The 25,024-nt window shown below is 51.9% G+C and overlaps 8 protein-coding genes across 8 annotated transcripts; 5 read left to right on the top strand and 3 right to left on the bottom strand.

Moving 5' to 3' along the window:
* Positions 1–4,396: 4,396 nt before the first annotated feature.
* BGZ61DRAFT_486949 (uncharacterized protein) lies at positions 4,397–5,518 on the top strand (the record flags this gene model as incomplete). The annotated part of the gene is made up of 1 exon (XM_046249912.1): positions 4,397–5,518. One exon carries the CDS (start codon positions 4,397–4,399, stop codon positions 5,516–5,518), a length of 1,122 nt encoding a protein of 373 aa, XP_046094433.1.
* A 651-nt stretch (positions 5,519–6,169) lies between these two features.
* Positions 6,170–7,792, bottom strand: BGZ61DRAFT_486948 (chondroitin AC/alginate lyase; the record flags this gene model as incomplete). Its single annotated transcript, XM_046249911.1, has 2 exons — positions 6,170–6,833; positions 6,924–7,792. 2 exons carry the CDS (start codon positions 7,790–7,792, stop codon positions 6,170–6,172), a joined length of 1,533 nt encoding a protein of 510 aa, XP_046094432.1.
* A 1,910-nt stretch (positions 7,793–9,702) lies between these two features.
* BGZ61DRAFT_541327 (uncharacterized protein) lies at positions 9,703–10,485 on the bottom strand (the record flags this gene model as incomplete). Its single annotated transcript, XM_046255033.1, has 1 exon — positions 9,703–10,485. The coding sequence occupies one exon, from the start codon at positions 10,483–10,485 to the stop codon at positions 9,703–9,705; it is 783 nt and encodes a 260-aa protein (XP_046094431.1).
* A 2,789-nt stretch (positions 10,486–13,274) lies between these two features.
* Positions 13,275–13,826, bottom strand: BGZ61DRAFT_500497 (uncharacterized protein; the record flags this gene model as incomplete). Its single annotated transcript, XM_046251551.1, has 1 exon — positions 13,275–13,826. One exon carries the CDS (start codon positions 13,824–13,826, stop codon positions 13,275–13,277), a length of 552 nt encoding a protein of 183 aa, XP_046094430.1.
* Positions 13,827–15,241: 1,415 nt separating this feature from the next.
* On the top strand, positions 15,242–16,280 carry BGZ61DRAFT_486945 (uncharacterized protein; the record flags this gene model as incomplete). Its single annotated transcript, XM_046249910.1, has 4 exons — positions 15,242–15,337; positions 15,386–15,883; positions 15,940–16,152; positions 16,197–16,280. 4 exons carry the CDS (start codon positions 15,242–15,244, stop codon positions 16,278–16,280), a joined length of 891 nt encoding a protein of 296 aa, XP_046094429.1.
* Positions 16,281–17,137: 857 nt separating this feature from the next.
* BGZ61DRAFT_373363 (uncharacterized protein) lies at positions 17,138–18,504 on the top strand (the record flags this gene model as incomplete). Its single annotated transcript, XM_046242246.1, has 6 exons — positions 17,138–17,323; positions 17,425–17,785; positions 17,849–17,966; positions 18,026–18,096; positions 18,161–18,191; positions 18,261–18,504. The coding sequence occupies 6 exons, from the start codon at positions 17,138–17,140 to the stop codon at positions 18,502–18,504; spliced, it is 1,011 nt and encodes a 336-aa protein (XP_046094428.1).
* A 1,037-nt stretch (positions 18,505–19,541) lies between these two features.
* BGZ61DRAFT_467492 (uncharacterized protein) lies at positions 19,542–22,276 on the top strand. The gene is made up of 8 exons (XM_046247778.1): positions 19,542–19,789; positions 19,866–19,879; positions 19,987–19,997; positions 20,106–20,202; positions 20,266–21,787; positions 21,847–21,875; positions 21,933–22,052; positions 22,111–22,276. The coding sequence occupies exons 1-8, from the start codon at positions 19,742–19,744 to the stop codon at positions 22,211–22,213; spliced, it is 1,944 nt and encodes a 647-aa protein (XP_046094427.1). The 5' UTR covers positions 19,542–19,741; the 3' UTR covers positions 22,214–22,276.
* A 1,164-nt stretch (positions 22,277–23,440) lies between these two features.
* On the top strand, positions 23,441–24,888 carry BGZ61DRAFT_500494 (S-adenosyl-L-methionine-dependent methyltransferase; the record flags this gene model as incomplete). Its single annotated transcript, XM_046251550.1, has 7 exons — positions 23,441–23,503; positions 23,646–23,736; positions 23,802–23,843; positions 23,897–24,051; positions 24,169–24,311; positions 24,385–24,804; positions 24,855–24,888. The coding sequence occupies 7 exons, from the start codon at positions 23,441–23,443 to the stop codon at positions 24,886–24,888; spliced, it is 948 nt and encodes a 315-aa protein (XP_046094426.1).
* Between the last annotated feature and the right edge of the window lie 136 nt (positions 24,889–25,024).

Here is a 25,024-nt window from a genome sequence, read left to right as displayed (position 1 = left end):
AATCCTCGGCCATCAACTTTCGTTATGTGGAGATCAAGCCGTTGCCGTCGTCTCTATGCCATAGTACGCAGCTCGAATTTCCGCGCAGAAAGGCCGAGGCCATTTCTACCGCCGAATTCTTCCGCTGATTGGAAGCCCCTTTGCAAGAGGGTACCTTTCTGTCATGTTCATCCGTGCCATAAATGGGCATGTTTCTCCGTCAACCCATATCATTCTTGGTTGTCCGGGCTACGCGGGGCTGACACTCGGTGGCGTCAGCTGGCTTTTGGGGTAGGCGATCTCACTCTTCAGCAACTGACAGAAGTTCGGGCTGGAGCCACCCACCTATTCTGCGGTATTTCCCGGCAGGAAAACAATGTGTTAGCCTCAAGTGTTGATACGGCCCCTTACATTGCCCTGGACAAGGCTTTCCCAAAAGCATACGGGCATACCCAGACCATGATTAAGGTAAGTGCGGCAAATCAAACGCGCTCCCGCACTTGGTCTCAGTCGGCAAATTTCATCGGGGGTCCTGGGTGCACGGATCAGCCGGAGGAGTCTCTGACGAAACGACCATGAGGCCAACAGGGGAATACGGGCAACTGGCAAACATCATGATCGACAGCATCTATCCATCCAGGATAGCACTAAAATCGCTTTTGTTGTGGGGATTAACTTAAAATCGAGTAATGCTCCGGCGCACAGACAAGCCACGCTACGGACTGGGCCCAATACTTCAGCAGACTAGACACTTGGTCGAACAATGGTGCACCACGGAGACCATCATTGGTTCCGCGATCCCGCCATAGTAGTAGTAGTAGATTTATTACGCCCGGGAGAACGGATCTCATAGAGCCATGGGATACGCTATGCTATTTACATTTCTGCCACCTTCAATCCTGACCACAAAGTAAAGCCCCACTTTCTCTCCCTGGATCGCTTTCGTTTGGCCTCGCTTGACTCTCTCTGACAGGCCTGCTTGAAGGCCAATTTCTCCAAGTGTTCAGCATCCTATCCTCAGCAGCTGAAGCGTAGTCTGTCAAAATGAGGCTGTGTTGTGTTAGTATTGTCTAGTTCTGGTTGTTAGTATGTTCAATTCTCCTCCCTTGGCCCTAGTCTTCCTGTCTCCATCGCGAATTTGATTGTTGCTCGCACCGCCTGTAGGTTAGGTGACCATCTCGGTCCGTCCAACGCCGACTTTCCTCCCAGAAAGAATGAGAGGTTTCCCATCTCGCTTTGTCCGATTCGCCGCATGCCTTCGCGTTGTGCATCCCACTTGCTGCAGCGAAAGAGAAAATGTTCCATCGTCTCGGTTGCCCGTCCGCAATCACACAAGTCTGATTCCACCGCGCCGATCCTCGACAGGTAGCTGTTGATCCTCGCCATTCCCGTGCGTAACTGTGAAAGCGTGTCTGCTTCGCGCCTCTTCAGTCCGTCGTATAGCACCTTTGTGTGTTTTCCTGGTAGCGCTTTGTCAACCCTCTTGGAGAAGCCGCCCACTCTGTCCGGTAGCGTCTGGTGCTGTTGTAGCTGTGCTCTCGCCAGTCTTGTCCGCGTCGATCGAGCTTGGTATGGCGGCGTCTCTGCCGTACGTCCTGCTTCGGTTGCTCTCTGCGCCTGTCTCTTCGCCTTGGGTCCCAAGGGGAACGCGTCGTCCCGGGACGGTACCCAGATCATTTTAACACTGTTGTTGCCTTTTCCCAGCCGTCGGATGTGGTTGTAGATTTCCCGGATGGCGCACTGTCCCGACTGTTGTCGCGGTCGCGCGATCGCCTTCAGAGCTGACTGGCCGCTTGACAGTATGGTAAGTCTTCGGTCCCGTAGTCCGTCAGGCATGCATCGCAATGCCATCGCTATCGCCCCCAACTCGGCCGTGTAGGGGTTCTGGTCGTCTCGAGAGCCGAGGGTGACCGAGTATCTGGCCACGACACTGTTCGCTTGCCCTGCTGCTCTGTGGCTGATGATGCCTCCCATGCCCACCATTCCTCCTTTGTCCGAAGCGCTGGTCGATCCCGCCATAATGCGGGGTGTGCCAGCTGACATGTGAGTGATTACGGCATTCGGCACTTTGCCAGGGGATGATCCGCAGGCAGGGGCTCGGGTTGGGTCATATCGAGGGCCACGCCGCCTATCCCTTAGAGTGCCGTAAACCTCCAGTGCGGTATTTGCAGGGATGACTGGCCAACCAAAGACTAGCGCATGAAAGGTATATCATTGCCCGCATATTTTATATGGTGATAGAAGTTCCAGCAAGCCAGCGTGCTACATAGCGCATCCCCGCCTTGACTGCCGCCGCCCGCTGTTGCCGTTGACCGCACCCAACGGCCTCCGTGATCTGACCTCTCCAAGCCGTATGCCTTGACATGCAAGGCACTCTGACTTTTTCCCTCGCGAGACTCTTTTGTGCTGTGATACAGGCGTAGATTCGTCCCCGACCCGAAGCTTCTACCTTGACTGTGATGCCGGGTGGTACATCTTGATGAGATCATCAATAAGGCGCTGCCTCCACGCAATCTGACTGTTGTATGACTTCCACTTTGGCTGCCCTCGAGCCTGAAGAAGGTAGCTGTTGATGAGGGCTACATCAAGCTGGAAGGTCCAAGCTAGGGCTCGCCAACCCCCTCTTCAAATGCGATATTCGATGCCCAAGTATGACCCCAGTTAGTCACCTCGATCCATAGCACCTATCTGAAAATTGTAGCTAGCAGCTACAGACGGGATCGTAATCATCCTTACTGCCTTGTCACCAAAGAACTGCTGTATCGGCTGTGTCCGCACTTGGACTGTTGTCAGTCTTTTCCTTAGCTGAGTGATAGCTTCGTTGCCTGTGAACACGGTCGATAAAAACTGCATGAGGGCGTTGTCTTTCCACGCGATTTGATCAACCTAGCCCGAGACAAATTAGTAGGGATTTCATATATAAAGCTGTCTGATTGACTGACCTGATTATCCTTTGTAGGGATTACCCTCATCTCATTGAATCGCATCTTTGCAGCAGCCGTGTTATCTATAGCTTTGAGCTTGACAAGGGGCTTGTAGATACCGCAATTCATACGTGCCGTGCCTGTGGCCCCGTAGCCTCGCTGCCGTAGACTTCGAAAGAGGTCGGAAATCACAGCTTGTGTCGGGTTCAAGTAGATCGAATCTTCCCTCTTTGCCTGCTGCCGTCGCTGCCACGTAGATTTGATGCCAACAGGGCCGTATTTGGGCCCCGGCCGGTGCTAAATCCACCGCAAGAAATAGCCCTGCTAGGCTACAGCCCAAACTTTGAAGCCGACGGGGATAGGTTTGTTGGGGACTCTTCTTGTCTCTTTCAATCTCCCTGTGAAGCGGATTATACACTCATCCACAGCGATATAAAGGCCCGCGATAAAGTAGACGGTCGATGCGAATTGTAGGTGATCAGACCAGCCGCTGACCTAGCTGAAGGTCTGGGAAATGCGGCCTTCGTTGATGAGGTTAAAAGGGTTAAAGATGCGGATGTTCCTATATAGCAGCTAAAAGCGGTTGAAAGATATGAATTTGATGATTGAGTGAGAGGGGAGTTGAGACCCCTTCCTTAAAGTCTTCTAATGGTCTTTGATGTTATTTTCATAGTGAATTCCTATGTAAATCATGATAGCAACCTAGATGTATACTTCTACTGTGGAGGTCGGTCTCTAGTCATGTATATGTGAATTCGGGCGTAATTTGGCTCTGCCAGTCCGATGCTCTTTGAGACGGTAGCTAACCCAGTCATTGGTGAATTGGACCCATGTATTAACTAGGGAAATGGGAAGAAAATGCTGGAAAAGGGACAGCGGGTCGTGGGGCAGCTCGAAGGCCCCCAGGAGCGCATCGGTGTTGACGTGCTTACCCCTGGCGATGTTGGACAGAAACGTCTTCTTCCTGGCCAGGATGTCGAACTGTTCTCGGTCGAGCATGTGCTTCGTCGATTCCGTTGATCAATCTTGTTCGATAGGAATTATGGAACCTGCGCCGGCACCACGGGGTATTCCGCGTAGTTGTCGGGCTGGGACTGATTCACACCCTCGGCGCTGCCACATGGACTCTATTCCTTGTAACAGCCTTGATATGATCGAGTAATTTAGCAACTGACTCATGCCCACTCCACGCTGCCATGTGAAGGGTAGCCCATCAATCATTATCAGCAACTCTTGACTTCATGACATTGTCATTCCAAAGTCAAGCCGCAGCTGTACAGCATCGATCAGCGCTTCATTATGTCATATGTCACGACGGTGGTTTGACGTAGCGCGAACAGAGTGGTTCAAGAACAGTTGCATTTAAAGGACCCTTGTTGCCTAAACGCGGAAGAAGCAGAGAGGGATGTTACACTGAGTGGATAGGATCAGGATGATGATGATGAAAGCTCTTGATTTCCTATCTAACGAAGGGCTAGGGATCGGTCTTATAGATGAAGATGAGGGCGGCCTCCGGCGGCCTCCGGCAGCCTCCGGGCCCGAGGTCCGGAGGTCTGAGACCGGAGGACCCACCTGCCGGGGGTCTGAGACCCGGTCCGGATCGGATTCCTAGCAGCCGGTCTGGAAGCTGTTCCAGGCATCGTACGATGATCCCAAAATGTGACAAGGGAAAAGCACAGCAACGAAGACAACATAATTTTCTATCTTTCCACGACGATTACCTGGGCCGAGAAACTAGATACCAGTCCGCAGTGGACACTGCTGATCATAGCATGACTACCGACAGCGGTAGCTCGAGCGTCTCTCTTGTTAACACTGAGCCCATGACATTCTCAACCATACCCCTGACAACTGAGTGTAGCTATGGCGTTTCTTCCACCACTGGTTCACGACGTAGACGAAAAGCTAGCGGGTTGAAGAAAATAGGCGCCAAGCTTGGTTGGAAGCGAATGCAATTCGACCGAAGCTCACACACTTCCGCGTCCGTTGCTAACAAATACGGCAGATATCATATATTACAAGGGTTACCGGTCGTCCCACCGCAACGTTCCTTCTGCCACCACTGCCAAGCTGATGCCTTACGAGACGAGGAGTGCTACATCGGCAAAACATCACTCGATGAACCGCACCCAGGCCGTCGGCTTTGGCTTCCCACAGATACGGGGAAGGCGCCTGCACCAATTGTGATGGAAAGCGGCCTAGGGGACCGACAATGCAAAGGAAGGGATGGTGTGGCCGATTCGGCGGTTCAAAAGTATATTCAGAGGGGCTTTCAGTTTAAGCATGCCACCGAGAATGAGTGGACCCACCGTTCTGCCCTTGACCAAGATGGCTGCTTTATCAAGTTGAGCAACGGCTGTCATTACTCACCTCCTACAGGGCAGGTCAAAGAAATTGAGAGGTGTTATAGGGGAGAGGAGATACGTCTTTTGCCAAGGTCTACCATGAGAGAGGCGCGGCAGGAGCTTCTACTTTTGCAGCTATCGCCACTCCAGACCCGCATCGTCCCCTGGAATGAGCCCATAGATCCTGAGGAGCTCAAGGCTCGTCTTGGAACTACGTCTGCTGAGTATAAATTAAACGAGCGTCATGCTGGGATGGTATACACCCCTTAACTCTTAGAACTCTAAAATAGTATATTACCACTTAGGTATTTAAGGTCTACTTTTGCCGCGAGAACTGGGGACCCCCATGCTTCGTTTACTACCCAAAACTTGACTATACATGTTCTAAGCTTAGCCCTCAGGGCCAGGGCGAATACAAATTTGAACGGTTGGTATCGAAGCGGGAGATACATGGAATCACGTTGTATGAGGGAAAGTGGGAAGGGCAGGCAGACACTGAAAGAATTTGGGTGGATAACGGGGATCTTCGTGCTAAGGATATCGCCGTATTTAAGTTTAAACTATTGAGATAGAATCAGTTCTAGACTTAAGTCTTTATCTTATACCCCGAAAGTTAGGAATTTTCGTATCTATGTTGCGACGGTTCCAAGCATATATATAATTTGCCCAGCTACAGGAGAACTCAGACAACGAAGGTGCATCTACGGCACTCAACTGAAAAGAAGGTATATGGAAAAGCTCTGTCTGGTAAGCCATCTAGACTTGACTATAGCAAAGATATTGATGGTTGAAACAGTGGGGAAAAGAAGGGAAAAAAAGAAATGTTAAAGCAGACTAGCTGCATAGAAGAGAAAAGCTGCTCAGAATGCCAAATCAGATCTCTCTAGATCTATATACCCTGAATTTGGTTGTGAAGGCACGTCAGATATGTCTACGTGTCTTTTGGTGTCGGTGTTTGCGTCCTTTTCTAGCCGGGCAGACTTTTCCAGTGCGGCTGTGCTCAGTCTGCGGCTTGCCAGTGACGGGCGTGCTGAGTTCAGTTGTCGATGGGAGGGAAGACTGCATACTAACATACGGCGTGGTAGGAGTGGTCATGGTAGGAGTGGTCGTGCCAGGTGCGATGCTGGAGGTACTCAATGTAGCGTCGGCGGCGGAGAGTGTGCTCGCGTTGGGCAACGCAGTACTAGTGGCTGCGCTGGTGGAAATCGAAGAAACGGCCGTTGAGCTGACCGCTGTTGAAGTCTCAATGGCTGAAGGGACTGATGGCAAGGTATCGAGATCGGACTCATCCAAATGGTACAGCAAGGAACCCCAGCCAAGTCCATCATAGTGGCCAGAACCCTCACCCCATGATCCCGCTCCTCCTTCAAAGCCGCCGAAGAAAGTTAATGTATTGTTGAGGTATTTAGTTGTCCATGGCGCGTCGAGGCCCTTGATTTGGACGTAATGGGCGTACAAAAGCTCCCAGTTTGGCCGAATGGCACCCCGAGATGCGGAACTGATGGTAGTGTAGCTCACGATGCCATTGGTGTAGGGTTCAAACGGGACGTCGTAGCCAAGATTGTACCGAGCGAAGTATTCTGCACTGTAGACCAAATGTTAGAGATGACTTCGGCCGTACGTAGAATATGTGAAAAAATGCGAAAGAGCCGGAGAATATAGCCATGCAACTTACCCGAGAAGAATACGACTGTTATTGTAGGCAAAAAGATCCTCGCCTTGGTTCCATGCCTGCTGGCCGATGGCCCCGAGCAGCTGGAAATTGAGAGAGGAATGTCCCTGGTCACGGCCCGACTCCTGGCCCTGGCCTAGGGGTTTACCAGTGCCCGGCTCCTCCACGATGTTCGTGATGGTGTTGCCGATCGCGCCGTTGCCAACTCCATTCTTGAAGTAGTCCACCGCGAAGTCCCAGGCGGTTCGGTTGTCGGCGAGAACACCAATGGCCATGGCGGAAGCGACATTGCAGAGCTCCCAGTTGGCGAAGAAGTGCTTGACGTTGTGCTCCGACCCCAGGACGTGATTGAGGAAGTCCACGTTCATCGGCAGGAAGATGGTTGTCATCATAGAGGTGACGGCAGACAAACCGTTGTCGGCAAATGGTGCATAGTCCCTCAACAATTCGGCAGCATTAGCAAGCTCGTAGCCCTGTAGCCCGGCGGTTAGGTAGTCGTCGTCTCCGCCGCCGGTGAGGGCTTGCAGCTTACTCGCCCAGGCCATAAGGATGTCGGACGCGGCTGCGGCATACGAGTCGTTCCCAGATATCTTCCAGCGCAGGGCAAGGTTGAATGCAGCAGCCGCATCGTGCCACAGGAGCTCCCCATTTTCAGCACGAGCAATACTGCTCACGGCGTTGTTCGTGTAAGAGGCACTGGAAAATTCGAGGCTAATCAGCTTGTTCCAGGAACCAATCCATGGTTCTTTCTCAGCGGCAATCTTGGTCTTCGCTCGGGCGATATCTTGATCAGTTACAAGGAGGCCAGGATGACTGAAGGCAAAAACGGTAGGCAACACCCAAAGGAATGATAAAGTGTTGAAGGCCCTCATATTAGAAGTAAAACGATGCAAATACAAAAACGAGTGAATGTTTATGGGACCAAAGAGAAAGGAATGTAGAATGAAGGTAGTATGAGACAAGCAAAGTAAAGAATGAGCGCCGATTGAAGGCAATTTCTGATGCCTATAAAAACCAAATCTCACAACGCGACAAGAAAATTGAGGAAAAAAACAGGGATTCATATCTACACTCGGGGGAACTAACTGTAGATGCTGACTTATGATACTAAGTGTACATACGGAGGCCCACCCCAAAAGTTTTTGCCCAAAATGCTCGGCGCTAAGGAGCGCCATAACATAAATACCTAAGATACATATGCCCTCAGGCTCTGGTCACTAAGCTATAGTGGCTTTAGTGGTCATTAGGCTCTTCTAGTATTTGAGTTTAGTAGATAAGTCGCACTAAAGTGATAGCGCTCTTAGGCGCTGAGAGACTTTGTTAATGTATTTAGCTGTATCTCTGTTAAGGTCATCCGTTTTTAGCGTCTTGGCAGGCAAAACCTTTTGGGGTGGGCCTCCGTACTGCAGGTATTAGATGAGACTCTTACCATGTCTATACCGTGTACGGATTAGAGGCCGCTGACAGCTGCATGTCGATAACCAATGAAATGACCCTGCTACTATAGACGTGTTGCTAGTGTCCATCCCGATGGGTTGGATTGGTGGCGCTACGTAGGGATGGAATTGCAAGGAAAACTAGCGTCTGTAGGTCGGTATCATGCCGTTTGAGGTAGGCACTAATCAGATTGACAGGGGCAGAGGGGAGGCACAGATGAGCGTTTCCGGGATGGTGATTGGTATAAGCTATTAACACTAGATCTCAATATACACATACACGTATGAGTGGGCAATTGATAGATTGTTCAGTTTACATATAGACTCTGAATCGCTTTCTATCGTTGCAGCCATGTACATGGTCTTCTATGGTCAGCCATCAGACTTCAAATGGTTACCGTAAAACCGCCCCAATGGAGTGCAGTTCTGCTGCCAACTAGAGTCTGTACTAAGTGGAGATTGATCCCGTTCATTTCCAAGACCCAGAGAGACGCATAGTATCAAGATCAGCCCCGCCCCTCGAACGTTGAAAGAAATTGGGGGGTGCAAAGGACAGACCGGGGCAGAAAGTGAAGACCTGCCTGTCGTGCAGTGCGTGGTTTGACAACCCTTACTAACACCTCAAGACTGCGGAGTGCATAAGGGTGTTTCAAATATCCACGCCCGGAAGTGCGGCATCTAGACCATGGGCGCTTGCTTCAGGTTGGCTAGCCGCGGCCGCCATGTTTGGATAGAGCAGCAGGTCGTCGTCGTCGTCATAAAGGGGCCAGGGGCGTTCGACGACACATGGGAGATTTGGGTCCACAAGATAAAGTTCCGTATTCTACAATACGCCACCTTTCGGCCCGCCCTGATACGAATACCTACCGGTATGCATAGCCCAGACTCCACAGTCTTGCCAGATGTGGAAGTGGAGGCGGCGGACTGGACTTCGACAGCGAAGGTTTTTGTCTCGTCCATGTACATAGGGTTGCCTGTGACGGGTTTTGGTCTAAGCTCGAATCTGAACCTGAATCAAATTTCCGGCTGCTTGGTAACAGTCTCGGCTCCCCCACTGTAATGTCCACCTGCTCAGCTTCCTCAGAAGATCCTCATCATCCTTATCCCACCGACAACGTCGAGTTTTCATACCTCCACTCGCCTCGACATAATCGTCATTGCCCAATGTCGGTCTTTTCTAGAGCTACCCGTAGCTGCATTACGCTTGTAAGATTGCTATCTGCATGGCTCGAGGCTGAAAGGAACATCTTACCTATTCACGACGCTGTCACGCCCGGCTTGACAACGCCCAACACCAAGGTCAGATGCTCGTTTGCAAACGGCTGGATCTTGATACATGGAGTTTGCTATGTCATATCTGAATCCAGCACCTGATCTTGGTGATCTTGGACAAAAGCTGTCAATCTGCCCAGAACTGCGAGTTCGAACTTCAACTTTATGCTGTACACAAAGCATTTGAGGACAATTTGGAGGATTCGAAAGCCTGCATATTGGACGCCCATCAGAACAAAGTCCATGAGTACGAGAACCACATTCATGGTGATGAGTTCTGCCATCAATCGCCGTTTCCTTCTTTCCGCCGTATATGCCAGGAGCTTGGCCGTTGCCCAGATGTAGAGCCCCGATATGATGAATTCCTGCACGCAGAATACAGTAATCTGTATATTCTCCATGACGCCATATCCGCGTGTGAACGGCTCCGGAATGGGATCGACATTGTTGCCGAGCGATAACACCGTCGTGGGAATAAGAAGGACGATGGCATCGACCATGATCATTGCCAGAACACCGCGAAGGATAAGCCGGCTCTGGAGGACAAGATGAAGACGTGACCACAGGACGAGCGATTGTCCAACGATGAAGGCCCACCATCCGACAATGGTCACAGCACCTTGAACGAACTTATTCGGGGTTATGTTGAAGAAGTAGGTCGAGAAGCCGGTAGTGGTGACGATCAGGCCAAGGCTCGCGACCAAAAGACTCCAGAAATACCATCCGGCGTATCTCTTGAAGGTGGCGAAGATTAGAACAATAATTTCCACGGCATTGTACAGGGTGACTCCTATACAGCCAGCAAAAAAGTACGCCACGGACGGGCTGCTCTCGCTGGCTTGGCCGAAAGTCAACATGATTTGATGCCGAGGCAGGCTGCACAATTGCCAAAGTGGCGATGGATGACGCCCTAGGATCGCTGCAAAAGTAGGCTTGAACCAGCCTTATCTAAATACCAATGTGAAATCTCAGCATGAGAGATGCGGGCGCCGGGGCCCAGAAGCTGGTCACATAAAGACTTGAACAGGGTAGGTGTGCCTTGAAGAGCGATTGGCTGTACAGTCTGGAGAGCGAAAGCAATTTCCGGAGAGTCGGAAACACAAGGCTGTCTCCCCGTGTGATGAAGTGGACCGAGTCATACAAGCAGGAACCCGCCACTTTCTGTCCCAGCCCTGCTTCTCGACACTTTTATGCGACATGGCCTTGATTGCCATCACTCCAGGCTATGTCTTCCGCTGGTAGGCTTGGAAAGTCGAAGTAATTGTCAAAGGCAGCTGCTCTCAGCGGCTTGTCGGGAGGTTGGCGAAAATGGTACGATGTCTTCCAAGCCATCCTTCCGTGTTTCTGAAGCTTCTGAAGCCAGGAGAACCCCTAAAAGGCAGATGACGCGGTCTTTGGCGCAAACTGACCAACCGGACAAGGGTCGTGTGACACAGGATAAGGTTACAACCGCTGAAAGGACCTAAATGAAATACGCTAATGGGAACGCCGCGGCACCATCAACGAAAGAGTAGCGCTGCGCTCAATGGACTCCTAGTAGTACAAGCTAATTGCTTCTCGCTGTACGCTAAATCCCACAAGAGAGTTCCGGCCGGGCCCCACACCCTCCAACCTCTTTTCGCGCCAGGCTTGGTGACAGCACTAATTGAACCTAGACGTCCCGACAGTGGGTTTAGGGATCGCCCATCATTCCAGTAGTGACCAGAATCAGGAACACGGCACGCTACGATTGGTGCAACAAAACACAGCAGCACAGACACTTCGTTGATCCCCTGTCGCCAATTTTTCTGGGGAAGGTGTAGTATCCCTTTTGTCAAAGTGAGTAGGAAGATGCTATGTATGTGAGGGTTATTGAGAGTCAATTTTTTTTTTGGCCTTACTGCTCAAGTCAAGAGGACGAAGGTCCCAGTTATATACACAACAATGGTGCCCAAGTGGGTCGGGACGCCTCCTCGGCTGGGGCGGAATTCGTTTGACACCTTTAACACACGATAAGGTCTGTGGAGATGCAGAGAAGCTCTCATACCAAGCAATTCGACACCTCGAACCGAGTGGAGCATTGCACCTCATGGGACTACACCTTAGACCATGCTCCGTCAAGCCTACCTAGGCGTCCACCACCGTCCGAGGGGCTCGCCGGCGCGGCGCGGTCCCCGCCGAAGCCCGGTTCCGGGGTGGGGCTACCGGCGGCTGTGGCCTTCTGGTTGCGCAGCTGGATGCCGTTGGCTCGGGCGTTGAAGTGAAAGGGCGAATGGCTCTGGGTCGAGACCCTCCCCTCTGTATGGTTCGTCAGTGCACGAAAATTCATTCTGGACGGGTTTGGTGACGGGCTGTGCTGGGAGGCTAGGCGCCGGTGGAAATGGATCTCGCTATAGAGCTATATTTAGTAATTGAGCCTGCTCTACACGCCACATTTGGGCCTAAACCGAGGGGATCTATCAATCAATGGGGAGAGATGATCAACACAGGTCCATATAGGGCCGCTCACGTTCGGCTTGGCACGTACCAAGGGGCTGGACGAGATAGCAGCGGGGCAGATGCTCCACTTTACGGTTCTGGGATCGGGTGGGCAGAGGGATGTTGACACGATCAGTCCGTAAGCCTAGGACATGACTCGACTGGGCTTACAGAGGAGATAGGGCATTAATCTCACGCAGATACGAAGCCTCGAGGCCTCCTAGTCCCGGACAATTCGACGATCTTGGGCTAGGGCAGCTTACGAAACCCCTGCGTGACGCAGCGCTAGGAGAGCGCCACCAATACTCCACAAGATGAAGATGTTCAATTCCGGACAGATGGCCCGCATTATTGCCTCGATTTCCAACCGGCCTTACTGGATATGTATTAGGAACCACGATATGACTCGAGGGGAGAAGCATAAGACATGCCATCCGCAAGCCCCAGATTTGAGTTATCAACGCTTTGCTACATCTATCGAAGTTACAACGCAGCGCATAGAGCTAGCCCTGACTTCGCCTGAAACGGTGTGCTAGGCAAACTCTATTACCTCTTCAATGATGTAGATGTTTACGCGGGCATTGATATGCATGTGAAGAACTCCAGAAGACATCTTCCTCAGTTTCATGGCTGCCCTAAACGCTCTTGTACCTGATGTACATGAAGCCTGCGTAAGCCTCACCACAAAGTTGAGTCGACGTTGGCTCCTTTGCGGGGTTTGATGCACGTGAAGGGCATTTCGGCGCCACAGTTAACAATCATAGGTATGTCAATCCAACCTAGTCTTTCGCCTCCTGCCGCTGGTGGAAATGAAGTGTAGTTGAACGAGTCTTTCTCTGCAAAATAAGATGGCGATCAATTGAACCAGAATCCCCTTGGGGTTGCATCTAAAACGCGGTAAAACATTTCCAATCTCTATACTGATTATGTATTTCCGTCATCCAAGGACTCGTGAAACTAGGTTAGTTCGAAGCTTTCGTGAAAGACTAGAGGCAAAGTGACTGAGCTATAGTCTCCGGAATGGGGTCGTCTGGTTCCTCGAGTAGAGCTTGCATAGGGTGCTTCCGGGGGCTATCCGTCCTCTATTTGATCCATCGACCCTGTTTTGATGATTGCAACCAAGCCGGCCGTAGGCAATGTCAACCGTGTCATCAACATCCTTTGTCCTATTCAAGATCCCGCTCTCGAATCACCATTTCCGTTTTGGTCGGAGTGGACAGCTTCCTCCACAGTCCAGACACTTCAAGCATCCCGGCTTCTGCCAGACCTTCCTGCAACGGCACACCCAGAGGTCTTGGCCTGTCTTTGTCGTCAAGCAGTCAGAGGGTGCATGCAACTCGAACTTGACCCCACACTCGATGCAGAACCGCCGTAGCTGAACAAGTCGGTCCTCGGGGCTCGGGGCGCGGTCCGAAACGACTCGCCCGTGAATGTCGATGTACGCCGACTGCCATTGCAGGGCGTCAAAGTGCTTTGGCACCCGCACGCGGAAGCAGATGTAACACTCGAAGTTGCCCGGCTGGTGGTCTTGGCCCTTCTCGCTGGGGCGGTGCTGTGGGAAGTCCTTGGCTGCCCTCATGACGAACTGGACCTTGTCCAGGGGGTCGGCCATTCTCTGAGGGTTAATCGATCGGTGGAAATGTCGGTTCAAGGTGGAGAGGAAGATGAGAGACTGGTAGTCTAGGTTGGAGAAGATGAGCCGTTGGAGCTCTCTGGGCAGCCGCTCTATCAGGGACGGCATGGAGGGCTGGCATTGTCTTGAGAAAGAGAGGGTGACGGAAGGTCGAACTGGTGAGTAGCTCGGGTTGGTGGCATATATGGGGGGAAGCTTTAAGTCTGGGCCAGGTGGTTGGCGAGGAAGGATAATCATGGTGGACCACGACAGACGATGGACGATATGTAGGACAGGATCAAGGGGGGCGATCTCGATAATGTAAAGCGAGAATTTGGGTCGCGAGGGCTCGCTATGTCTTGGTGCAAGGTGGCGCTTGTAGACTCTCGGGTCAGTAGGCGGATGTTGCGACCAGGGTGGCTAGATTAGTTAGTAGGTAATAGTTAATAGTTACTAAACTACTAACTAAGTAGTTAATAGTTAGAGCTTTCTATTAACGAAGTAGTTAGTAGTTACTAAGTACTATTAACTAAAGTAGTTAACGTATAATACATATCGTCATCGCTTTTCGATTCATCATGCAGCATAATCTCATTTTCTGGTCGCTCTTGATCTCGACTCCGCTCAATCTCGTGACAAACGATCGCATCAAAAATGCTTCTCTTATCATCCTTCTCTTTTCCAATCTTAGGCTAAGACCCTCTCGATATATCAAATAGTCCCTATACTTCGTGCTCCCAAATCTGCTTAGGTTGATTGAAGAGCTCCGCGCTGAATTTGATGCCTATCTCTGCTTCTCTCACAGACTTGGCCATTCTGAACCTGCGAATGACAAAGCTTATGAACCGTTTCTCGAGGTATCTGTACTTTATCGTGCTACTCCGTTCCACTACCAGGGTAAATGGCCTCTGCCAGCAGTCCTTGAGTCGATTGCTAAGCAGCCAGCATAAAATGGTGGGACTAGTGCATTGGACTGTGCTTTCGCAATGATCTAATACGAGGTCCAACGCTTCCACGGTGCAGGACAATCTCTACTCATCCTCATAGGGACTAATTATATCTGGGTCGCCCTCAAGAGTCGCTTGACCTAGCACGTAGTCTGCAATGGGTAGATGACGATGAGGCAGTCGAGTCATCGCCCGCAAAATGTCACGTCGTACACCTCTATAGATCGTAGGCCATTGTGTTCGCTCGATCCATAGGTCTATCGCTGTAAACGAGTCGCTTCCCAGGGCTTGGTCATATACGCGACGATGGTTTGCTGCATCCCGGTGTTTTTGCTCTCTTTCTATGACCTCCCTTAGGTGATTTATAGCTTTGGGGGTTAAGGCTGCAGGTTCCGCTGATAAGTTGACTAGAGATGATCGAGATCTCGTTCGGGCCTTCTTCTGCCCTGTCGTTCTTCGGCCCACCTTGAACCACCTGCTGCCCACTCTGGAAGGGAAGAATCGTTGGCATGCGACGCCTTGAATCCAAGGCAATTCGGAAGCGGGTGCAGCACTGTTTGTTAATGGCCTTCCTTTGCTCCTTGCATTTTTCCAGTCATGCTCCTTCCTACAATGATCCTAGATTTTCTGAAGCTGGTGGATGATGAACCCACACGACCGACGTTTCAGTCCGTCCGATCTTGGGGCTGTAAGGTAAGGAATCGTCTCGCTGGACGGATGAGGATACTGCAGGTCAAGTAGTTCGGCCTGGTTTCGCCTGACGTTGGGGACTTGACGTATCGTCTTGATCGATCTGCGCCGGTCATCAGGCTTCCACTTCCTCTGCAACACAGCAACTCGACGACCCAACCGATGCTGCCCTCCCCGACATCGCTCGGTGATCAGGCCTCAGGTGTTAGCTCCCCCTCCATAATTTCCAGCAGAGCATCAACCGCGCTCCACGCACGAGGCAGGGCGAGGGACGTTGCCGTCATGCTCGTATTTACTCCATCCCGCCATCGCCCATCGAGTCATGGATCGTTCCGTCGGCCAAATTGGGGCCTCGCTTACAGAGCTGGGTTGATCAGCGACCGTCTGAAGCGACCCACGGCGTTCCCTGCTTTCCGCCCCAGACTTCCCCCTCAACGACCCAAGCTCCTACAGCGACGACCCATCCAGCCCAGTTTCATCTCGATTCCGGCCGCACAAGACCAGATCCTGATGCTTGGGGGCCTTGCCAAGTTTCCCGTCTCCGTCTCTGTATGGATGAGTAACAAGCTTTCGGCGGGCCCTTGGCCAGCGCACGTTCGCTCTAGCCCCAGCCGTGTGGGCAACTCACCTCAGACGCTATCGACTTCCCACTTCCCGAAGGCTTCCCTGGACCGGGACTGGGAGCCCCCAAGTTCCCCAGCCCCCTGTCAAACCTTGATCATCCTTCTCTGCCTGCCATCTCGTATCCCCTCGATTGTCCCATGTACCCCAGTCTCCACTCTCCCACACTTTTCCCGCCATCGCCATCCACGGCCCAGGTACGTACCACCAACGCTTGTTCGCTCTATCATATTATTTTCAGGGCTCGAATCTCTGTTTTGATGTACTCGGATGGTCCTACCTGGATGTAATTTCCACCAATCGCCATGATCTTGAGATCGTCTAGTGCCACCCGCGCAGATGTCAGCACGCGGCACGACCTACCAAACGGAGCTGCCAACTCATGCTCTCATCCACACCGACAGGTCGCGAACTGCGGCTTTGCTAAATTTTGTTTCCTTTGCAGCTGTTGGATAAAGAGCGAGACGGAGTGGTTGGCCCATTGCCAAAGTCACATCGACAACCGCATTTCCTACAGGCTTAACGCCAGGGACGGAGACGAACATGGGTGTCATCAGCGACGAATCCTATTGCACCTCAAAACCTTCACATCACCCATATCTAAGGAACGTTTCAGCGTTGACAAAGATGCCTTGGCAGAAACCCCCTTTGCCTAACACGTAACAGAATTTCAAATACGAAATGCTCTCTCTGGAAGGTCAGCATGCCTCACAACGCAGCGTATTCGGGAATTCTATGGCTCCAGAGCAGACTCTTTCTTCATGATATTGTAGGCCGGTATTTAGATTCTAATTGCCTTTGCCTGAAAATAACGCTCCAAATGGTTGTACTTGTCACGCTGGTTTGAAGCGACCATAAGAATTCCGTTCATGAGATATCAGGATAGCCCCATTGCAGCTATGGTAAGTTCGCTATTTTTGCAGCTAACTACGCGGCCTCCGCCACTTAGTTGGTCTCTCGCCGGGGGTGGCACAACCCCCTTTGACCAACGGGTAATGTTTATCATCGTGGCAAATTCCTAGGGGTCATCATTCCGCGGGGGTCCTGAGTCTTGAATCGGCTGTTGGGTTGGCTACCTCTCTTTGCCATCCCTTCCGCCCCCGGCCGCCGCATTTGTACTTTTCTTTTCTTCTGTGCCACCATCCAATCTTCAGCCTTGACTTTACGCGCCAGAATATGGCCATGAATCCAACTCCTCGCACCCAGGACGACGCAGTCCACAGCTATGTTTCGCCTTATCCAGAGCTCCAAGTTGGATTATGGGCGCTTTTCGCCGGCGCGACCGTTTTTCTGACCCTGCGGCTCTGGGTTAAGGTCACCCGACGACACGGACTGTGGTATGATGATTACATTCTCATAGTGTCATGGGTGATGCTCGCTGTCCTTTGGAGATGGATTCCTCGTCCTCCTTTTCTTCCGGCATTCAAACTGTACCTATGTACCTTGGCGCTGACTAGGCAACTAATTAGATAGTACTACTCGCAAACAATATCCTCATCGTCTACCAATTTGCAACCGGTTACGTGCTCAAAGACTCCACGCAAAAGTGGGATGACCGCATGCACATCCTCATCAACATGTCGTCCTGCGGCACACTGATAGGGCAAGCATGGACCAAGACAGCGTTCGGCGTGACGCTGTTGAGAATGAGCAACCGCTGGCAACGATGGATCCTGTGGTTCTGCATCGTCACCATGAATGTGTATATAGTCCTGAAGGTCATCTTCCAGTGGGCAAAAGTCTGCGACAAGTCTAGTTACCAGAACTGGTACAGGCTTGACTTTTGTATTGGTTGGGACTTCCGTGGCGATATCCAGGAGGGTGGAAACGGTGAGTATTGCAGGGCACACGACGTACATACTAGGACGGTTTACTTATTGACGTTACCACCAGTTTACAACATCGCCATGGATTTCGTGTTTGCGACTTTCCCATGCTTGATCACCCGGCCATTGGAAATGCGAAGAGTCGAAAAGATCGGTCTTTGCCTCACAATGAGTCTCGGCATAATGTGAGCTTAGACTCCGCAGGCACCGCTGGAGAACTACTAGCTGACGGTCTGGTTAACAGAGTTGCCATTGCCTCGGCTATACGCGTCGCCTGGAAGGATAAAGGGAATGACCACGATGAGTACTACATATGTAATCCACGCAATGATCTCAACTGCCGCCATTCCGCCCACCACTGACAACCATTCCCCAACAGGGCGTAACGCTACCGGTATGTCGCATATCTGGTGAGTCGTCCCCGGAGATCAAATTCTCCTGTCCTTACACGTGCAATCGCTAATGTCAGGGGCCTGTAGGTACTCATCTGAAATCGCCGGGACAATCATCGTCCAATGTATCCCCATCCTGCGACCGATCTTGCGAGACATTCACACATCTTTGACTTCGAGGAAGTTGAGTTCTACGGCGGACGCGCGAAGCACAGTCTGGATAAGCATGCTTAGGAGGAAGCAGGCATCGACTGGTGTGAACATCAACGACCTCACCACCAAGACCACCGATAGGATGGAGTTGAGAGAGATCCCAGAAGAGCCAGCCTAGTCTTGGAAGGAGGGTCGTGCGTCATCATCGCCGTCAGACGACGCCAAGTATGCCACTCAGGCCTTGCCTCGTTCCGACTCATGGGCGCTGTCGTGGAGTGAGAGTCGGTCAAGGAAGAGCTTAGACGTTGAACAAGACAGGGGATCTCACTCTGGCATCGGGTTTGACGTTGAATAGGATGGAGAACAAGGGTTATCACTACCGCCTCGCAGACTAGCACATTAGTGGCTAGGAACATCATGAGGATAGCGATGTAGCTAAATCTCTTCGCAGTAGAGCTGAATCGATAGGAGGCCTAACTCTGGTCTTTCTGCTCGTCGCGCTATGTCATGTATATAGAACCGACCCTAGGGGTCCCTATAGTACATTCTCTGCCTTGAGCATTGTCCCCGTTGCCTCATTGAGACGTGAACTCTCACACTGGAATACGGTTGTGCTCCAGGGCCACCCTAAACCCCGAGTTTCCTGGCTCGCATTACTACGCGGAGATATCGGCATTCGTGATAAGCTAGATCCTGCTCCCCGCAAATCGATATTGGCTCACTTGAAATCGCGGGATAAGATGACATCCTCGAGCCCGATCCCTAGACAGGGCAGAATAGAACCAGGCGCTGCAAGTATTGGAGACAAGACCGTGTGGTGGAAGAGGGGAACCCAGGCTGGAGAGGCCATCTAGGATCAAGACTGCTGAGGGGAAGTTGCCCAAGCGAGAGTGTCTGGGATTGCCTCTAGGCCGCCTGGCGACGCATTACTCGTGCTGCTACACCAATCCCAAGCGTGGTGTGATGGATGCTAAACTTTCCAACCACAAAGCTGAAGGCAGCGCTGACCCGGCAATTGGGGGCAACCGGCGAAACGTGATTGGCCCGGGGAATGGCCCCAGGCGGCCCAGACCCTCGTCCTCCCCCGGAAGCCCCAAGCGCCTCCCCCAGAACCACTAAACAACGCTTCCCGGGCTGGAGCTTTATGGGGGTGTCACGCCAGCTGCGGGGTTAACAAACCTTCCCAAACTGACTTGAAGAGGCAATTCCCCCATCTGGCCGCTTTCCATTTCTTCCCTCCCCCGACACCACCACCATCCTCCTCGCCTCCAGTTCAGACTCTGGGGCCAGCCGTTCGTCTCCAGTCTCCAGTCTCCAGCCTCAGCGCGCCCCGGTCCTCCCTGGTACAGACCGTACAGTGCTATCTGTACTACATGGCATGACGGCTGCCTGAAGCCCCTGCCTTGCCTTGCACCATGCAGGCGACGACGACCTCGACGCTGAAGCCGCTGAATCCCTGTAAAGTAGGCCCACTGCCCTAATCTTGCCCGTTCCGGGTCGATGGAATGCCATTCTAATGATTTCTCTTTGCCGCCGTAGGTTTGCAAGCAGAGGTGAGTTCTAGTTCCAGCTCGCTGATCAAGGCAATCTTGCCAGTTGACCTTGTGTTCCTCGAAGACGTTCTGGTCTGACTTTGATGGTCTTTGCGTCCTCGTTCTAGGCACTTGAAATGTAAGGGCTCTTGACTAATTCCAATCAGAGTCGACTTGGCAGCTATTACCAAGCTACTCTCGTCTCGTTCGCGCTGGGCGCTGGCTTACTGACTGGGGAGTGAGACAGGCGATACCGACCGTCCCGCATGCACAAACTGTCGCAAGAGCGACTCAGAATGTGTCCGCGGCTACAGCGTACGGTTCCGCCATGGGCTGAATCCAAGGTTGGTCATTGCCCCAGATGTTCATGTCATTGGGTGTCTACAGTTGTCTTAATCATTCTGCAGTATTCGGTCTGGAAGGGCATTAGAGGCAACCAAACGCGACTACCAGTTCGCACATGATCAGCCCTGGGTCAAGATCAACCGGGCCTTGAGCTTCGTTGATGAGACACCGGACGTCATCAACATCCACGACGCCGGCACCGGAACTAGCAACTTTGACGCTGTCGATAACCTTAGCTTGCCCCTTAACATTGAGACAGAGAGCCAGAACTCGTCTCCACGACAGCCCTCCCCGCCCCTTCTCCATGAAAAGCCATCTTCCGAGCCCGGCAGAGCAGACCTAGAAGCATCTTCGCCCCTGGTTGGGGACAGTGGGCACCCCCACAAGAAACGCGCCCTCAGTCACTCTGCCGTTGCATCTTGGAGAGCAACCCTTCGATCAGATCCCAGCCAGGGTCGCACTCCAAGCCGGGGCTCCCAGAGTATTCCGGAAGGAGGTGATGCCTTCAATAGCTACACAGACTCACCACTTCCTGGCCGCAACATCCCTTTTACTCTTTCGAGCGAACCTACTATCTCCGGGCTGGACAGTCCGCAGCCAGCAAAACACTCCCCCCTCGGAGATTGTGTCGCTGATGCCATATCTGGCATCTACCTCCAATCTCCAAGATGGCCGCTGGAAGATCCGATGGAGGCCATGCTGTTTCAAACTTTCGTCGACAACTTGGCTCCTCTTTTTGACCTATGCGACAGCGATCGACACTTCGCCACAGTTGTCCCACGCCGAGCAGTCATGTGTCCACCACTCATGAACGCCGTTCTTGCTGCTTCGGCTAAGCGCATGAGTAGGATCAGTGACTTTGATGGTTTGGTGGGAGACCGATATCACCAACACTGTCTCGACGCCCTCATCCCCGCACTCTCCAGTTCCGCCGCCGTCATGGACGAGAACCTCCTGACCGCCATTGTTATCCTCCGCTACATGGAGGAGCTCGATGTTCCGATCATGTCCTCTGCCACGGCGTCTGAGTCGCATCTCATGGGCACACGAGTCTTTATTGCGGCACAGGACAAGTTGAGCGACTTCGCCAGTCTCCGCAGGGCTGCGTTCTGGGTTGCTCTTCGACAGGAGATCCATATGGCCTTCATCCAAGCTCGCCCTGTTCACCCCAGCTTCGATCTGGAGAGCATTTCTCGGCTCGTAGTACCAGATGAGAATGGCTGCAGTTTCGCAAACCTCACCATTCTCCACTGTGCTGCTTGCCTACGTTACTGCTACGGCGCGGAGGAGCACAGCACCAACACCTGGGAAAAATTGCGAGAGTCTCAAGACCGTTGGTGGGTTGAAAGACCGTGGTTCTTTCATCCTATGTACATCAACGAGCAGAGCAATGGTATATTCCCGGAGGTCACGTATCTCAACGATGCCGTTGTTACTGGGGTTCTGCACTACTACCTTGTCCAGGTTCTTCTTGCAGCCCATAATCCCAAAGCTCCGAGGCTGGGCCCAGGCCAGGCAATAGCATTCAGAGCTACAAATGAGGAAATCAAGAAGAACGTTCGCATGGTCTGTGGAGTTGCTGAGGTAAAAAGCCCCTTGTCCTGCCACGGAAGCCACCCGCTCTGACATATCTACTATCGCAGTCAAACCCTCGTACTATAACATCTTATGCGTATGGCCTAAATCCTGTCCGCGATTTTTTGACCTCTTATTGACTCTACCGCTGCAGATACGTATGTCTCGCAATAACCATGGCTGGCGATCGTTTCACGGACCCGCAAGAACAAGAGGCGCTCTACAACATCCTTGTAAAAATTGATACACAATATGCCTGGCCGACTGGCTCCACGTAAGTTGAAACTGAACTCATCAGATGCAACATAGGGTCGTGCGGCTAATTATTTCAGTCAGGAGTATTTGAAGGGAGCTTGGGGGTGGTCGGAATCGCCACCCAATCCATCGATGTCCATCTCACGCATGTTAAACGGCAGCACGCAAGCGGTTCAATAGTATAAGTTTCATAACAAACGAACGTTGACGTTAAAACGAGTATGAGGGAGTTCCCATTGGTGTTGTGAATTGCAGAAAGGCGTAATGGAATCCTTTTCAGGGGGGGCTGACTCCTCTATGCTGTGCTCCTCTGTTCTCAAGCCCTCGAGATCTTGTCCTCTTGCAACCTCAAAGACTGCGAGAAGCCTGTCAAAAAGAATCGTTGATAAAAATCTCCCTGGCTCAGCCACATCCTGTCAGCCTTGACGCGGGGGTCACTTCATGGAGATTTGGATCTCGCGGTTTGCGCGGTTGCACTGGGGAGCATCTCGTAAGACCATCCTTGTATACAGCACTTCACTTCTCGCTCTTGTCGTCTACCGGCGCTCCTCAACCAGCGTGCATCATCAGGATTACCCCGCACCTTGTTTCACGGACCACCTACCGAATCCACCAACGAGCGCCCGATGCCTTGGTCATGGATGTCCCCTGCTGCACAGCTTGTTTCCCTCGCTGCTGTCACCATTTTCGTCCATCTATGGCTCAGAGGCCGAGTCGCTTCCGCGAAGAGGGCATGACGACGTCAGGCTGCGTGGGTCTCTGAAGGACCATCGTCAGACGAGGGACGTGTGGGTGCAAATCGGTCCGCACGCGAGACGAGCCGCATGCTGAGCTTTCCGAGGCTCTTCAAAATCGCCCGCCGTTCGAAATTCTATACCCTGGTCCGAACGATGAAGCCAGTGGATCGGTCGAAGTGGAGTAGGTGTTACATGTGAACAACTGGAGTTACATCCTCCCAAGGCCGCGTGTCGGAGAGACAAAGGGGTGAACAGAGGGATGATTGCGCGACCTACGCAGTCAAAAGCGAGATGGGATTGGGGCGACGCTATCGGCCGGTCACGAGGCGACAGTGGCTGTTTTCGGCTCCTGAAGACAAGCCCATAAAGAAAGATCCAATGGCTATTTTTGGACTCCCCTCGCAGTGGTTGTGTGTTGGCCAAGGCCGCAGTGTCCATAGAAACAGAACGCTTGATTGGCTGGGATACGCGATCCTGGTGTGACTGATGGTGGAGCACATCCTCCCCTGCTCTGCTTCGGGTGACAAACAAGGGGGGCCGCAGTATTAAATCCGACCGCCCCTCCATCCTTGAGGGACAAAACCCAGGGCAAATCTCTCCTCCAACCTGAACACCCACTTAGCGACGAAGGACCTCAGCGCGCACCTGAAGCTGTTTCATGCTTGGCGAAATGGCCACACCCGGTGCAGACCCTGTCATACACGTTGATGTACAACCTCTTCTCCACGACTCTGTACGATACGAACATGAGCTAACCCTCAATCGAGGTTGACGACGATCGAGACTCGGCAGTTGGAGATGTATGTATGGATGGCATCTTGCCTACCCTGACGTGCTGTGAAATAACACAATCGCTGATACAAACCACGACATAGGACAATACGTCATCAACTGCTAGCGTGACCAACTCCATTCTCAATTATCGATTCGAAAACGGGAGAACATACCACGCATACAAGGACGGAAGTAGGTTGCATGCGTTTGTCCCTTATGAGATTTCTGGAACTCACAGGCTTTCTTACCTGCTGTAGAATACTATATGCCCAATGACGAAACAGAGAACAACAGACTAGGTAATATAGAACGCTCCTCCACTGTCCAAGATTCTTACACTTGATCTTTTCAGACTTGCAGCACAATCTGTTCCTCCTGACTTTTGACAACAAGCTTAGTCTCTCCCCGCCGAACCTTCCCGAATTCAAGACCGGTCGGGTTCTCGACCTGGGTACCGGTACAGGCATTTGGGCTATCAACTTTGCTGACGAACATCCCGAGACTGAGGTGAGAGGAAGTATCTCAGAGCAAAGAGCGACCAAGGCTAACAATCTGCGTAGGTGATAGGGGTCGGTCTGTCTCCTACCCAACCGGAATTGTATGAGATGAGTTCCCACATGAAAGACGGATGACGACTCAAACTCGAGCAGCGTGCCCCCGAATCTAAAGTTCGAGATCGACGACATCGACGAGGACTGGACTTATTCTCGGCCTTTTGATTATATTCACAGCAGAATGATGAACGTCTCAGTCAAGAACTGGCCAGAGTATTTACGTAAGATTTTTGAGTGAGTTGTTTTACGGTTTGGCCAATAAGTTGGCAACCCCTGATTTGACTAGAAATCTTACGCCGGGTGGCTACGCTGAGCTCCAGGACGTCGATGTATTTATGCAATCAGACGACAACACTCTTATCAAAGGTCATGCTCTTCGGAAATGGGGTATTCTTCTAGCCAAAGCGGCCCAAGAGCACGGAACTCCTTTCATAGAGACCGATCGACTCAAACACCTTATGGCCGAGCTTGGATTCGTTGATGTCAAGGAGACGCCATTCAAATGGCCGACAAATCGCTGGCCAAAGGAGAAAAGATTTAAGGAGCTTGGAGAGTGGAGCAACGTGAACACAGACGACCTTCTTGAGGGGGTTTCAATGGCTTTGTTTACAAGGTGCCTTGACTGGACTCCTGAGGAGGTTAGCGTTTTCCTGGTTGACGTCAGGAAGGATTTGAACAATCCAAAAATCCATGCCTACTGGTCAATGTATTCTCCGCCACCCCATTTTTGTTCTCAATGTGCTGATACTCTGTTAGCCGTTCAGTTTACGGGAGGAAGCCTGAAGCTTAGGAATTGTGGATGGATAGATTTCTCTGGCGATATACACGCCTGCAGCTCGTATATGCAGCCGCTTTATAGCAAGGTCAACAATTGAGAAAGTAATGCAGATAGTTTGCCTTGAAACGCTTTGAATCTACGTACGAGA

Source organism: Ilyonectria robusta (genome assembly GCF_021365365.1).
Source record: "Ilyonectria robusta strain PMI_751 chromosome Unknown BGZ61scaffold_59, whole genome shotgun sequence".
Classification (NCBI taxonomy): domain Eukaryota; kingdom Fungi; phylum Ascomycota; class Sordariomycetes; order Hypocreales; family Nectriaceae; genus Ilyonectria; species Ilyonectria robusta.
Note: the sequence above shows the minus strand (reverse complement) of the source record. Positions and strands in the feature narration are given on the sequence as shown.

Excerpts from the sequence above, each read along its gene's own strand:
- BGZ61DRAFT_467492 (XM_046247778.1), top strand. The coding sequence starts at position 19,742 with ATGCAGGCGACGACGACCTCGACGCTGAAGCCGCTGAATCCCTGTAAA. Across the intron at positions 21,788-21,846 it reads TGGTCTGTGGAGTTGCTGAG|TCAAACCCTCGTACTATAAC; the intron begins GTAAAAAGCCCC and ends CTACTATCGCAG. Across the intron at positions 22,053-22,110 it reads GCCTGGCCGACTGGCTCCAC|TCAGGAGTATTTGAAGGGAG; the intron begins GTAAGTTGAAAC and ends TAATTATTTCAG.